A 12,813-nucleotide genomic window follows, 5' to 3' on the forward strand; every position below is an offset into this window, starting at 1 on the left:
TTTTATATAGGAGAAAGTAGGGTGAAATGGCACCTTTTATTGCCTAACTATATAGATTACAAATGCAAGCTTTCGAGGCAGCTAATCAATCAATCAATCAACATTTATTTATATAGCACATATTCATACAAAAAAATGTAGCTCAAAGTGCTTTACAAAATGAATAGAAAAATAGAAGACACAATAAAAGATAAACATAAGTCAACATTAATTAACATAGAATAAGAGTAAGGTCCGATGGCCAGGGTGGACAGAAAAAACAAAAAAAAACTCCAAAGGCTCGAGAAAAAAATAAAATCTGTAGGGGTTCCAGACCAAGAGACCGCCCAGTCCCCTCTGGACAATCTACCTAACATAAATGAAACAGTCCTCTTTGTATTTAGGGTTCTCATGGAAGGACCTGATGATGATGGTCACGTAGACTTCTGGCTTTCAGTCCATCAATGTTGGTGCATCATGATGAGATAAGATAACCATCACTAGAGAAAGTCCTGTAAGGTTTTTTTTTTGAAGTACATTGTCTTTAAGATAGGCCTCTGATGTAGTCAGCTGGTCAGTCAGTCTGCTAGTCCACATATCTGGTCATAAAACTCTTGTCTCTATTCAGACCATTTTGTAGAGTATTGAATTTAAGCATAAGTTTGTATTACCGTTCTCTCCGCTCCTTGATCAATCAGAACAGTGTTGATCTTCCGGTAGCAGCACACTTTAACAGTAATGGCCACAGCATAAAGTTTCTGAGGGTCACTGTGCTTATGGGTAATTTTAAGACCCAACAGGACCAGATATGTGAAAAAAACCACTTTGCTGTCTCAATATAAGCTCGAGTATTTTTCAGTTTCTTTGTTACACCTTATCTGATGAAGGGGCCTTAGCTGCCTCGAAAGCTTGCATTTGTAACCTATTTAGTAAGCCAATAAAAGGTGTCATTTCATCTTACTTTCTCCTATATCAATCTATGGCTAACACGATACAATACTCTACTGCTAAGTAAATTTTATGTTAGTATAACAGTTTTGATTCCTTGACAAATTTCCAACAATGAGAAAAAACAATCTTTTTTATTTTATAGTGACCACAGAATATACATTAATAGAGTGCTCTTTGAAGCAAATAAGTGCAGTTCTATCTAATAAAGCTAAATGAGAGTTCAATGTTTTCTTTATAATTAAATGAATTGTCTGCATGAGCTACCAGGAATTTCTAATACAGGATTTCAGTATTACTGCACTCCCTAGATTAGAACCCATTTACAAAGAAAGTAATCAATTACAAAGTGGAAATATATGTGCAATGCCCTCTTTTTCTCTTTTTTTTTTCCTCAGTGCCACCAGATATCTCTTTGTCTGTTGCCCCAATCACTGAAGAACGTGCTTCCCGCACCCTATACCGAATTGACCTCTTGCGTAAAATCCGTGAACAAGTTTTGCGGCACCCTCTCCTTGATGAACGACTGAACTCTGTTGTACAGCCAAGCCCTGAACTACCAGACTGGTGGCGTTGCCCTCAGCATGATAGAGAACTTTTAATAGGTGCAGCCCGATATGGTGTAAGCCGAACTGACCAGACTATTCTTCCAGATCCAGTGTTTACATTTCACCAGGCCAGATTGGCTTACCTCCACCAGAACAGAGCTTCACAATCCAGAAGCTCCACTCCTCTGCTTCTGCAACAGCAAAATGCATGCTCCTCCAACTCTGCCTCACCTCTGCCAGACATATCAAGAGGATGGAGCCTGGAAGCTGAACAAGAGGGATTAAGCACACCTGACTCTCAACGGGAGAGGGCAAGGCCTCCTAGACCTGCTGAGCAGCCACTCTTTCCATTAATTGGCGGCATATCAGGCAGTTATTCTGGAATTTCAGGGAACAATCTTCCGCCACGCTCTTTGTTTGACAAGGAAAAGGAAAGGTGGGATTGCAAGCAGGGAGAAAATGGTGACTCAGACTCTGACTCGGATAAAGAAGACTGTTCTTCGTCTAGCACATCTACTAACAATTCGGGATCATCGGATGACAGCGACACAGAAAAAGAAGATAAGATTGGCAGTAAGTAAAACAAGATTTACGTTAGTTTTCTTAGCTTTGCAAGTCAAGATATAGTTTATTCTAAATATGTGCTGTTGGAGGAGGAACAACATGTTAGTGGATGAAAAGAGGGAACCCCTATGCTTTTTTGTACAAATTAGGAATAAAGAAAAAGTAATAAATGTATATCATTAGTAAGGTAGTCAGTGGCTTGTCATGTGTACATTATGAAAAAATACTTTTAACTGGAAAGGATCATTACTTTTTAGATTGCCTCCTGTAATGAATTGCCTATGAACTGCATTGTTAAGTATTGCAGGTGTTGAAAGTAAACAAGAAAAGTCATTAAGATATTCTTGTCAACAGTTAACTTATTCATCTGGCAATGCTGTTAAGCACCTTTGCTGAGGGCAAAAAGAAATGCTCCTGTGCAAGTTAAAATCTCCAGTGAGTAATCAGTATTTGAGAAGCATAGCTTTTCAGGGCATAATATTTTAGAATATACACCTCTAGATACATTTCCACCTCAGCTCCATGACTTGTTATATTGTTCCAGATTCACACAACCCTTTGTGTGGAAGCTTGTATTCTTCTGCCTTAACTGCATTTGCCTTTAATTTCTAATGTACTTAACTGGTTTGCAGTTTAACTAAAAGAATCCTGAGAGAATGTTTTTGATGTCTTTGAGAAATTTGATAACCCGGATTAGATCCTCAAAAGGCTTCCTCAGTTTGCAACTAAAGAGTTTTAATTGTGTTTTTCTTAATTTAATATATGAGCTGCTAATTTCTTTTAATGTTTTTACTATATGTTCAGTACTATAATGTTGTTTGATATGGACTATCAGTGAGTAATAAAAAAAAATTAGTCTAAAATTTCCGTACTTTTAATTAATAAAAAATACATAGTTCAGTGCTTGAAATTCATATGGTTTAGAAAGGTGGATTTTGTTTTCCTTGAAGAATTTTAGTAGGGTTTATAAACAATGGTTTGATCATCATGGGCTACCTGGTTTCTGTTGCCATGTGTGCATACTAACTTTAATCATTTGCACTTTTTTTTTTTTTTACTCAAAAATAAACACTGCTTAAAACCAGCACTAAAAACTGAAAACATTATCATTTCCAGGCAAATTAGTAAGTATCAAAATGATTCTGAATATTTCCATTTATACAAACTCTTTAAAGATGCTTTTATAGAAGTACAATTTTCAAATCAGGTTGGTATGAAAATCACATTGTCAAGTGATTTTTGCTTGCCTGAGATTGTATGAATATAATGGAGACAATAGATGGTTAGTAACACTTAGAGGAAAATAGTATTTCATGGACAAGTCAAATTAACTAAGATTTCAAAATGTAATCCCATGATTAAATGTGACTTGAATAACAAAATAGTATACATTTTGGAGTACAGTAATCCCTCGCTATATCGCGCTTCGACTTTCGTGGCTTCACTCTATCGCGGATTTTATATGAAAGCATAACAAAATATATAACGTGGATTTTTCGCTGCTTCGCGGGTTCTGCGGACAATGTGTCTTTTTACTTCCTGTACATGCTTCCTCAGTTGGTTTGCCCAGTTGATTTCATACAAGGGACGCTATTGGCGGATGATTGAGAAGCTAACCAATCAGAGCACGCAGTTAAGTTCCTGCCTGCTGAATGCAGTGTTAACCAGGAAGTCTCGTCTCGCTCATTCAGCATCAACGTGTTTCTCTGTGTAAAGAGTTGTGCTCTTTTGTGTTTATCTTTGTGCATAGTCAAGCCCTTCATTATGGCTCCAAAACGATCTGCTACTGCTTCAGGGGCCGTGCCCAAGTGCAAACAGAAGATGTTAATGATTGCTGAAAAGGTAAACATTTTGGATTTGTTGAAGGCTACGATTCTTTTTATTTAAAAAGTAGGAAAGGAATATAAGATCTACGGCCGCAGTGTCCTTTTAACCAGGGTGCAAAACGAGTCGTAAGTGAATGTAATAAGGCAGTAGTCTGGATGGAATCTGCTTTAGGGATTTGGATTGAAGACTGCCAGAAGAACAACGGCAGTGCTACACAATCGCCTGAAGTGGCTACTTTGGAAGAACTGTAACGCTCTCCTTTGTTGTGCAGTAAAATTAAACTCGTTGTTATCGGACAAGTCATCGTGTCATTGTTGGTGAGTAACCATAATTAATTTTCTACTTACAGTACTTAGTACATGTACGTACGTTTAGTGTCACTGTACACACATTTACTGTATACTATTTTTCTTGCGTTGTACGTATTTTTTGCTGGTGGCCTGTCTATCATAATGGCTGTAACATGTGATATCGGAGACACTCAATATCTTTAAAATAATATTTAGGTTTTACTGTATATAAACAGTGTGTTTACAAACCGGATTCCAAAAAAGTTGGGACACTATACAAATCGTGAATAAAAACTGAATGCAATGATGTGGAGGTGCCAACTTCTAATATTTTATTCAGAAGAGAACATAAATCATGGAACAAAAGTTTAAACTGAGAAAATGTATCATTTTAAGGGAAAAATATGTTGATTCAGAATTTCATGGTGTCAACAAATCCCGAAAAAGTTGGGACAAGGCCATTTTCACCACTGTGTGACATCTCCCCTTCTTCCTACAACACTCAACAGACATCTGGGGACTGAGGAGACCAGTTTCTCAAGTTTAGAAATAGGAATGATCTCCCATTCTTATCTAATACAGGCCTCTAACCTGTTCAGTCGTCTTGGGCCTTCTTTGTCGCACCTTCGTCTTTAGGAATGCACCAAATGTTCTCTGTAGGTGAAAGATCTGGACTGCAGACTGGCCATTTCAGTACCCGGATCCTTCTCCTACGCAGCCATGATGTTGTGATTGATGCAGAATGTGGTCTGGCATTATCTTGTTGAAAAATGCAGGGTCTTCCGTTAAAGAGATGACGTCTGGATGAGCATATGTTGTTCTAGAACCTGAATATATTTTTCTGCATTGATGGTGCCTTTCCAGACATGCAAGCTGCCCATGCCACACGCACTCATGCAACCCCATACCATCAGAGATGCAGGCTTCTGAACTGAGCGTTGATAACAACTTGGGTTGTCCTTGTCCTCTTTGGTCCGGATGACATGGCGTCCCAGATTTCCAAAAGAACTTGAATCGTGACTCGTCTGACCACAGAACAGTCTTCCATTTTGCCACACTCCATTTTAAATGATCCCTGGCCCAGTGACAACGCCTGAGCTTGTGGATCTTGCTTAGAAATGGCTTCTTCTTTGCACTGTAGAGTTTCAGCTGGCAACGGCGGATGGCACGGTGGATTGTGTTCACTGACAATGGTTTCTGGAAGTATTCCTGAGCCCATTCTGTGATTTCCTTTACAGTAGCATTCCTGTTTGTGGTGCAGTGTCGTTTAAGGGCCCGGAGATCACAGGCATCCAGTATGGTTTTACGACCTTGACCCCTACGCACAGAGATTGTTCCAGATTCTCTGAATCTTCGGATGATGTTATGCACAGTTGATGATGATAGATGCAAAGTCTTTGCAATTTTTCGCTGGGTAACACCCTTCTGATATTGCTCCACTATCTTTCTGCGCAACATTGTGGGAATTGGTGATCCTCTACCCATCTTGGCTTCTGAGAGACACTGCCATTCTGAGAAGCTCTTTTTATACCCAATCATGTTGCCAATTGACCTAATTAGTGTTTATTGGTCTTCCAGCTCTTCGTTATGCTCAAATTTACTTTTTCCAGCCTCTTATTGCTACTTGTCCCAACTTTTTTGGGATTTGTTGACACCGTGAAATTTTGAATCAACATATTTTTCCTTTAAAATAATACATTTACTCGGATTAAACATTTGATCTGTCATCTACGTTCTATTACAAATAAAATATTGACATTTGCCATCTCCACATCATTGCATTCAGTTTTTATTCACAATTTGTTTAGTGTCCCAACTTTTTTGGAATCCGGTTTGTACATAATTTCAATGAATCTTACCTAATATCTAAGAGAATACAAAGGGATTATGCTGTATAACTCTGCGGGGAATATTTAAAAACAGTGTGGGAGAGTTTATAAGGGCTTAAAATATATAAAATAACCATACAAACATATGGTTTCTACTTCGCGGATTTTCACCTATCGCAGGGGGGTCTGGCACGCAACCCCCGCGATCGAGGAGGGATTACTGTATTTAAAATAAATAGATCAGTAATTAAATAAGTATATCATGCAAAATGACAAATAATATAAAAATATATTATGAAAGTTTAAATTTCAAGGCATAGTTGTTGTGTATGTGGTGTCATTGGAATATTATCCACCCTAATAAAAAGACATGTCCTTATATCTGTCTGTGTGTCCTTCTGGTTGCTGTGTCTTTTTCCATTCCAAAAGATGGCAGATCTCAAATATTTTTAGCAATGGAATGTATTGCATTTATCATTCCAACAGATGACGCATCATAAACATTGAAACATTTATGAACACCATACCAAATGGCATATAACAGATGTGCTTTGCTTGGTGCACTGTAAACATTAATACTGAGGTCTGCATTGCTCACTTAGGGTTCACCCGATCTTAGACGGGTGATACATTCAGAAATATGTACTTTGTGTGACTCATTTAATTATATATACATATCATTTTGTTATGAACTAGCAGGAGTACATGGCATTGCCTGGGAATCTATAACTGGTGAATTTCCCAAATGAAACAAATAGAACATAGAAATAGAACCAATAGTTTTCTTATTCACATTTTATTATAAGTTCCTCTACTTTGGATTGTGTCTGCTGTGGCATATGAGACACCCTTGAAATAGACTTTTCTTTGGCATCTGAAGTGGACCGTGGAATTGTACGTCTTTTTTTTCGGTGGCATGGGTATATTCGCGTAAAGCAGGAGAATTATAATGTGTTACATGGTATTACGTACAGAATACGCACCACAGTGAGATGAATTTACTTTATTTACACTACATCGGAAAGCAAATAAATCATAGACATATGTAGATAGAGGCCGCATTCACTGTGTTGCCCAGTCGACATGATACATCAGTGCATCTGCCCTATTGCAAGTGGTAAAAGTGCCATTTAAACTGATAACAGGTAGACGTGGAAACCGGGTTTGCTGATGAAAAAACAATAACGTTTAAAACAGTATCGTTTACGTACAACAGATTTTGGTGAATCGTTTAAATGTACTTATTTATATCCATTTATACACTAAAAAAGGTAATTATTAAATAATACTGTTAATAATAATAATTATTATTAAATAATTCCTCCCATATAAGTAACATTTTACGGACTGCCTTCTTCCATCTCCGAAACACTTCTAGACTTCCTGTTCTTACACAACACAGTACTGAAGTATTGATTAATAGTCACCTCACGTATAGATCACTGTAATGGTGCTATATAAATAAAATGTAATAATAACATGCTATTGAATAACAGCATTTCTAGAATACTATTCATTAAGCATGTTTTATTTATTGTATATTTCAAAAAGAAAGAATGATGTTTAATTCTTTTGACATTTTATATTATTGTTTTCATGTTAAAGGGGACAGAGATACATATTTATACTGAAGGTAGGACTTTTCATCCACTACTCCTCAGCCACCTTTTACAAAACTGAATTCACTAGCCTCTTATGTCCATGGATTTGACAAATGTATTTGTTACATACTGTGTGAACAGAAACCTTTTTTCAAGATCCACGTTAATTTTTAAACACGTAAAGCAGGTGAATTGGACCTCCTTTTTGCATGTTTGGAAATGTCTAAGCAATGATACCCAGAAGAGACAATACTAATGCTAAAAGGTAGAATAAATTTTGACTTTAACATATGGGTGGACGAATATAATGGAAACTGAGGTGAAACTGCTCCTTACTCCAGTAGAAAATGTAATTTGTCGTGTATCATAGTCGAGTCTACCCCAATCGGGTCTGGTGACAAGGGTCTCTACAGCACAGTCCGTGCCAACCTAAAGAGGGGCATCCAAGAGGCCAAGTCAGACTATAAAAGGAAGATCGAGGAAAACCTGGATAGCAACAACAGTAGGCAAGTGTGGATGGGTGTCCAGCATATGACCTGCCTGAAATCCTCTGTCATAGTGTCTGTGGCCAAGAAACAGACCATCACCTGTCTTAATGACTACAGGCCAGTTGCACTGACCCCTGTGGTTTTGAAGTGCATAGAGAAGCTCAACAGGAACCACATCATGTCATTCATGCCTCCCATGCTTGATCCGCACCAGTTTGCGTACAGAACAAATAGGTCTAGATAGGACGCCGTGGCCACTGTTCTCCATGCTGTTCTGTCCCATCTGGAGTAGCAGGGGAGCTATGCACGACTGCTCTTCGTAGACTTCAGCTCAGCCTTTAGCACTAGAATTACCAGAGCCTACGAAAAAACTCGTAATTCCGTCCCACCTTAAACTGCTTCTTAAATCCCTTCACACCTCTCCGCCAGCGCCCTTTGTCTTCTAAATGTGCTGATAAAGAGAAGCCGGTTATTCCATCCCCCCACCAATTTAGAACGTGCACGAACTTCTCTCAGCTCATGCCTTGATTGAGTATCTGGGAGTGAAGTGGAGTTTTAGAGCGGAAATAATAGATCGTTGTTTGGAACACACGCATTTCATGTCTGTTTCGTTTCTACAGTAATCTGTGTTAACACATTGTTAAAACAGAAACTTTTTTATATTCTAGTAGTAGATGACAAAATGTAGGCATAAACTATATAATGTATGAAGCCTGAAGTCCAAATAGCAAAGAAACATTTTCACAAGAATAACACAATTGCACTTTTATTCAAACATATAACTGCAGAAACAAAAGCCGCCTTAACATGCGACATTGACACCAGTTTATTGTAACTGACTCCGTGGCTCAATAGACTCAGCTCCCGCTTGGGAATCAAGGGGTCGCGGGTTCGATCCTGTGCCCCTCCGTTTTGAGAAGTAAACTGCTCTTGTCTTACTGTTTTACAATAAAAGCATACATTTGATTTCAGTCTGTAACAGCTGGTGCAGTTTATGATCCTTGTAAAGGTTAGCTTTTTTTTTTTTTATTCACTTTTCACTCTCTCAGTCGCGTTCAGAATCAATCCATACAACCCCATCTGACACGGCTGTTTTCACTAAAGACGCGCTATAGCTCTGCAGTGTACCACGATGCATACTAACGCACAATCACCCCGGTTCTGACACACAAACGCTGGCGAAGCTGCCTTCTTCGTATCTCACCGTCACTTGCTTTTCGTTTTATTGAGTGTTCCTGCCAGTCCCGCATGTTGCTGTATGCTTTTTCTTTGTACTACAGGACATGCAGAGGAAAGAATGGTAAAGACCAGTAACTTCGCGCTATATGCAATCATCAGACACTCCCCATCTGCCCGTGTCGCTCAAACACAGGAACATATATTGGTGTAAAAGTATAACAAAAGTGCACTTTTATTCAAGTGCACTTTTTCCATCGCTTTTCCTGTAAGAAGCAGTGTACACACTTCTCTATCCAGCATACAGCAACATGCGGGACTGGCAGGAACACTCAATAAAACTGAATAAAAAGAAAATCAAGTGACGGTGAGATACGAAGAAGGCAGCTTCGCCAGCGCCTGTGTGTCAGAACCAGGTGGGGGCGTTAGTATGCATCGTGGTACAACGCAGAGCTATAGCGTCTGTATTCTGTTTCTTTTGTACTCGAGGGCACGCAGAGGAGAGAATAGTAAAGAGCAGTAAGTTCGGCGCTATATGCAATCATCAGACACTCCCCATCTGCCCGTTGTTTTGTTATACTTTTCAATACTTTTATACTGCTCAAACTGGCATGCTCAAAAATACACGTGTAATGCCACGAAAAGTGCACGCAGACACTTCATTTTCAAACAAAACAAGTGCACTTTTATTCAAAACTACCTGTATAACCAAGAAAAAGAAAGCAAGTTACAGTAGGCGATTGATACGACACCTTGCATGGTGCAATGCTAAGAAGTGCAGATTTTCATTCCGTGCTATATGAAATCATCACATTCAAATATTAACAGTTCCCACACACCCAAGGACCGTCCTTCCTACATTTACGACACGTGTACTTGTTGCAGTGTACACACCTCTCTGTGCTATGGTTTCTATTACACTGAATGAGCACCTGACACTGTACTTTCTTCCCTGGGGAAGGGTCCGCATCAGAGAATTTCCAGTTCCTGCATAAATTCACACCCGATCTGACGCTGTTCGTTTTCAAATAATATTGCATTAGTGCGATTATATTTTCACATATATTGTCTCTTTCTTTCAGGTGTGTAATAGAAACCACAGCATAGAGAGAAGTGTGTACACTGCTTCTTACAGGAAAAGCGATGGAAAAAGTGCACTTGAATAAAAGTGCACTTTTGTTATACTTTTACACCAATATATGTTCCTGTGCTTGAACGACACGGGCAGATGGGGAGTGTCTGATGATTGCATATAGCGCCGGTTACTGGTCTTTACCATTCTTTCCTCTGCATGTCCTGTAGTACAAAAGAAAAAGCATACAGCAACATGCGGGACTGGCAGGAACACTCAATAAAACGAAAAGCAAGTGACGGTGAGATACGAAGAAGGCAGCTTCGCCAGCGTTTGTGTGTCAGAACCGGGGGGGGGGGGGGTGATTGTGCGTTAGTATGCATCGTGGTACACTGCAGAGCTATAGCGTCTTTAGTGAAAACAGCCGTGTCAGATGGGGTTGTATGGATTGATTCTGAACGCGACTGAGAGAGTGAAAAGTGAATAAAAAAAAGCTAACCTTTACAAGGATCATAAACTGCACCAGCTGTTACAGACTGAAATCAAATGTATGCTTTTATTGTAAAACAGTAAGACAAGAGCAGTTTACTTCTCAAACGGAGTTTACTTCTCAAAACGGAGGGGCGAGGATCGAACCGCGACCCTTGATTCCCAAGCGGGGCTGAGTCTATTGAGCCACGGAGTCAGTTACAGTAAACTGGTGTCAATGTCGCATGTTAAGGCGGCTTTTGTTTCTGCAGTTATATGTTTGAATAAAAGTGCAATTGTGTTATTCTTGTGAAAATGTTTCTTTGCTATTTGGACTTCAGGCTTCATACATTATATAGTTTATGCCTACATTTTGTCATCTACTACTAGAATATAAAAAAGTTTCTGTTTTAACAATGTGTTGACACAGATTACTGTAGAAACGAAACAGACATGAAATGCGTGTGTTCCAAACAACGATCTATTATTTCCGCTCTAAAACTCCACTTCACTCCCAGATACTCAATCAAGGCATGAGCTGAGAGAAGTTCGTGCACGTTCTAAATTGGTGGGGGGATGGAATAGCCGGCTTCTCTTTATCAGCACATTTAGAAGACAAAGGGCGCTGGCGGAGAGGTGTGAAGGGATTTAAGAAGCAGTTTAAGGTGGGACGGAATTACGAGTTTTTTCGTAGGCTCTGGTAATTCTAGTGTTAATACCATCTTACCCCACAGACTGGTGACCAAACTGTCAGACATAGGACTTCCACACTCCACCTGCCTTTGGTTCAAGGACTTCCTGAGTGATCGCACTCAGAGGGTTAGAGTGGGGCCCTACTTCTCCACACCCATCAGCCTCAGCACTGCCTCCCCACAGGCCTTTGTGCTGAGCCCCCAGCTCTATACCGTCTACACTCATGATTGCATTCCTGCCCACTACAGTAACACCATTGTTAAGTTCGCTGATGATGCCATGGTAGTAGGGCTCATCTTTGGGGGGGATGAGTCCGCCTACAGGGATGAAGTGGAGCGGCTGACAATGTGATGTAGGAATAACAACTTGTTCCTAAATATAGCCAAGACCAAGTAGCTCATCGTGGACTTCAGGAAGAAGGCAGACAACATCCAGCCACTCCTCATCAGTGGGGACTGTGTGGAGAGGGTCTCAGACTTCCGCTTCTTGGGAGTCACCATTAGGTAGGACTTGACCAGGGGAACACACACTGCTGAGGTAGTGAAGAAGGCCCAAAAGAGGCTCTACTTCCTGAGGGTGCTCAGAAAGAACAACATCCCTGAGAAACTGCTGGTGTCCTTTTACCGCTGCACAGTAGAGAGCATCCTGGTATACTGTCTATGTGCATGGTTGTCCAGGCGCACAGTAACACAGAAGAAGAGCTCCACAGGGTCATTAAGGTCGCCCAGCAGATAGTCGGCTGTCCTCTTCCCTCTCTAGAAGAACTACATAGTTCCTGTTGTCTCAGGAACATAAAGAAAAATCTTCAGGACCCAGTACACCCAGGACATGCATTGTTTGAACGCCTGCCTTCAGGCAGACATTTCAGATCCATAAAGACTAAGACAAATAGACTGAGAAACAGCTTCTATCCTTCAGCCATCACCATGCTGAATGCTGCTAATTGGTCGATCTGACCGAGTGCACCTTCATTCTAGTTAACATTAGATAAGGGACAAGTGCAATATAATGTATGTACTGTATGAGTGGAAAACATTGTTCTACTGTTATGGACAATTTTGGATACTTCTTTTATTCCCTTGTTTTAGTTGTAACTTAAGTAATTGTGTTTTGTTTTTGTTTTTATTTTATTTTTTCTGCACTGAAAAATTGCACCTAAAACTTTCGGTGTACAATGTCTCATTGCTACAATGACAGGAAAGATTTTGATTTGATTGATTGATGATGTCAACATAGCTAAAAACATAGCACTTTACATTATTGTCATTGTTTCATTTTCCTTTTACATTGCGTCTTTTGCATTGGTGGCTGTCATGAAACAATACATAAA

At 39.6% G+C, this 12,813-nt stretch overlaps 1 protein-coding gene across 1 annotated transcript in view; it reads left to right on the top strand.

Moving 5' to 3' along the window:
- Positions 1 to 12,813, top strand: part of chd8 (chromodomain helicase DNA binding protein 8) — a 153,772-nt gene that overhangs the window by 126,092 nt on the left and 14,867 nt on the right. The window contains exon 33 of the mRNA XM_039746109.1: positions 1,326 to 2,048. Within this exon, the coding sequence (XP_039602043.1) occupies positions 1,326 to 2,048 (723 nt within the window). The remainder of the gene's footprint in view (positions 1 to 1,325; positions 2,049 to 12,813) is intronic.

Source organism: Polypterus senegalus, chromosome 1 (genome assembly GCF_016835505.1).
Source record: "Polypterus senegalus isolate Bchr_013 chromosome 1, ASM1683550v1, whole genome shotgun sequence".
Classification (NCBI taxonomy): Eukaryota; Metazoa; Chordata; class Cladistia; order Polypteriformes; family Polypteridae; genus Polypterus; species Polypterus senegalus.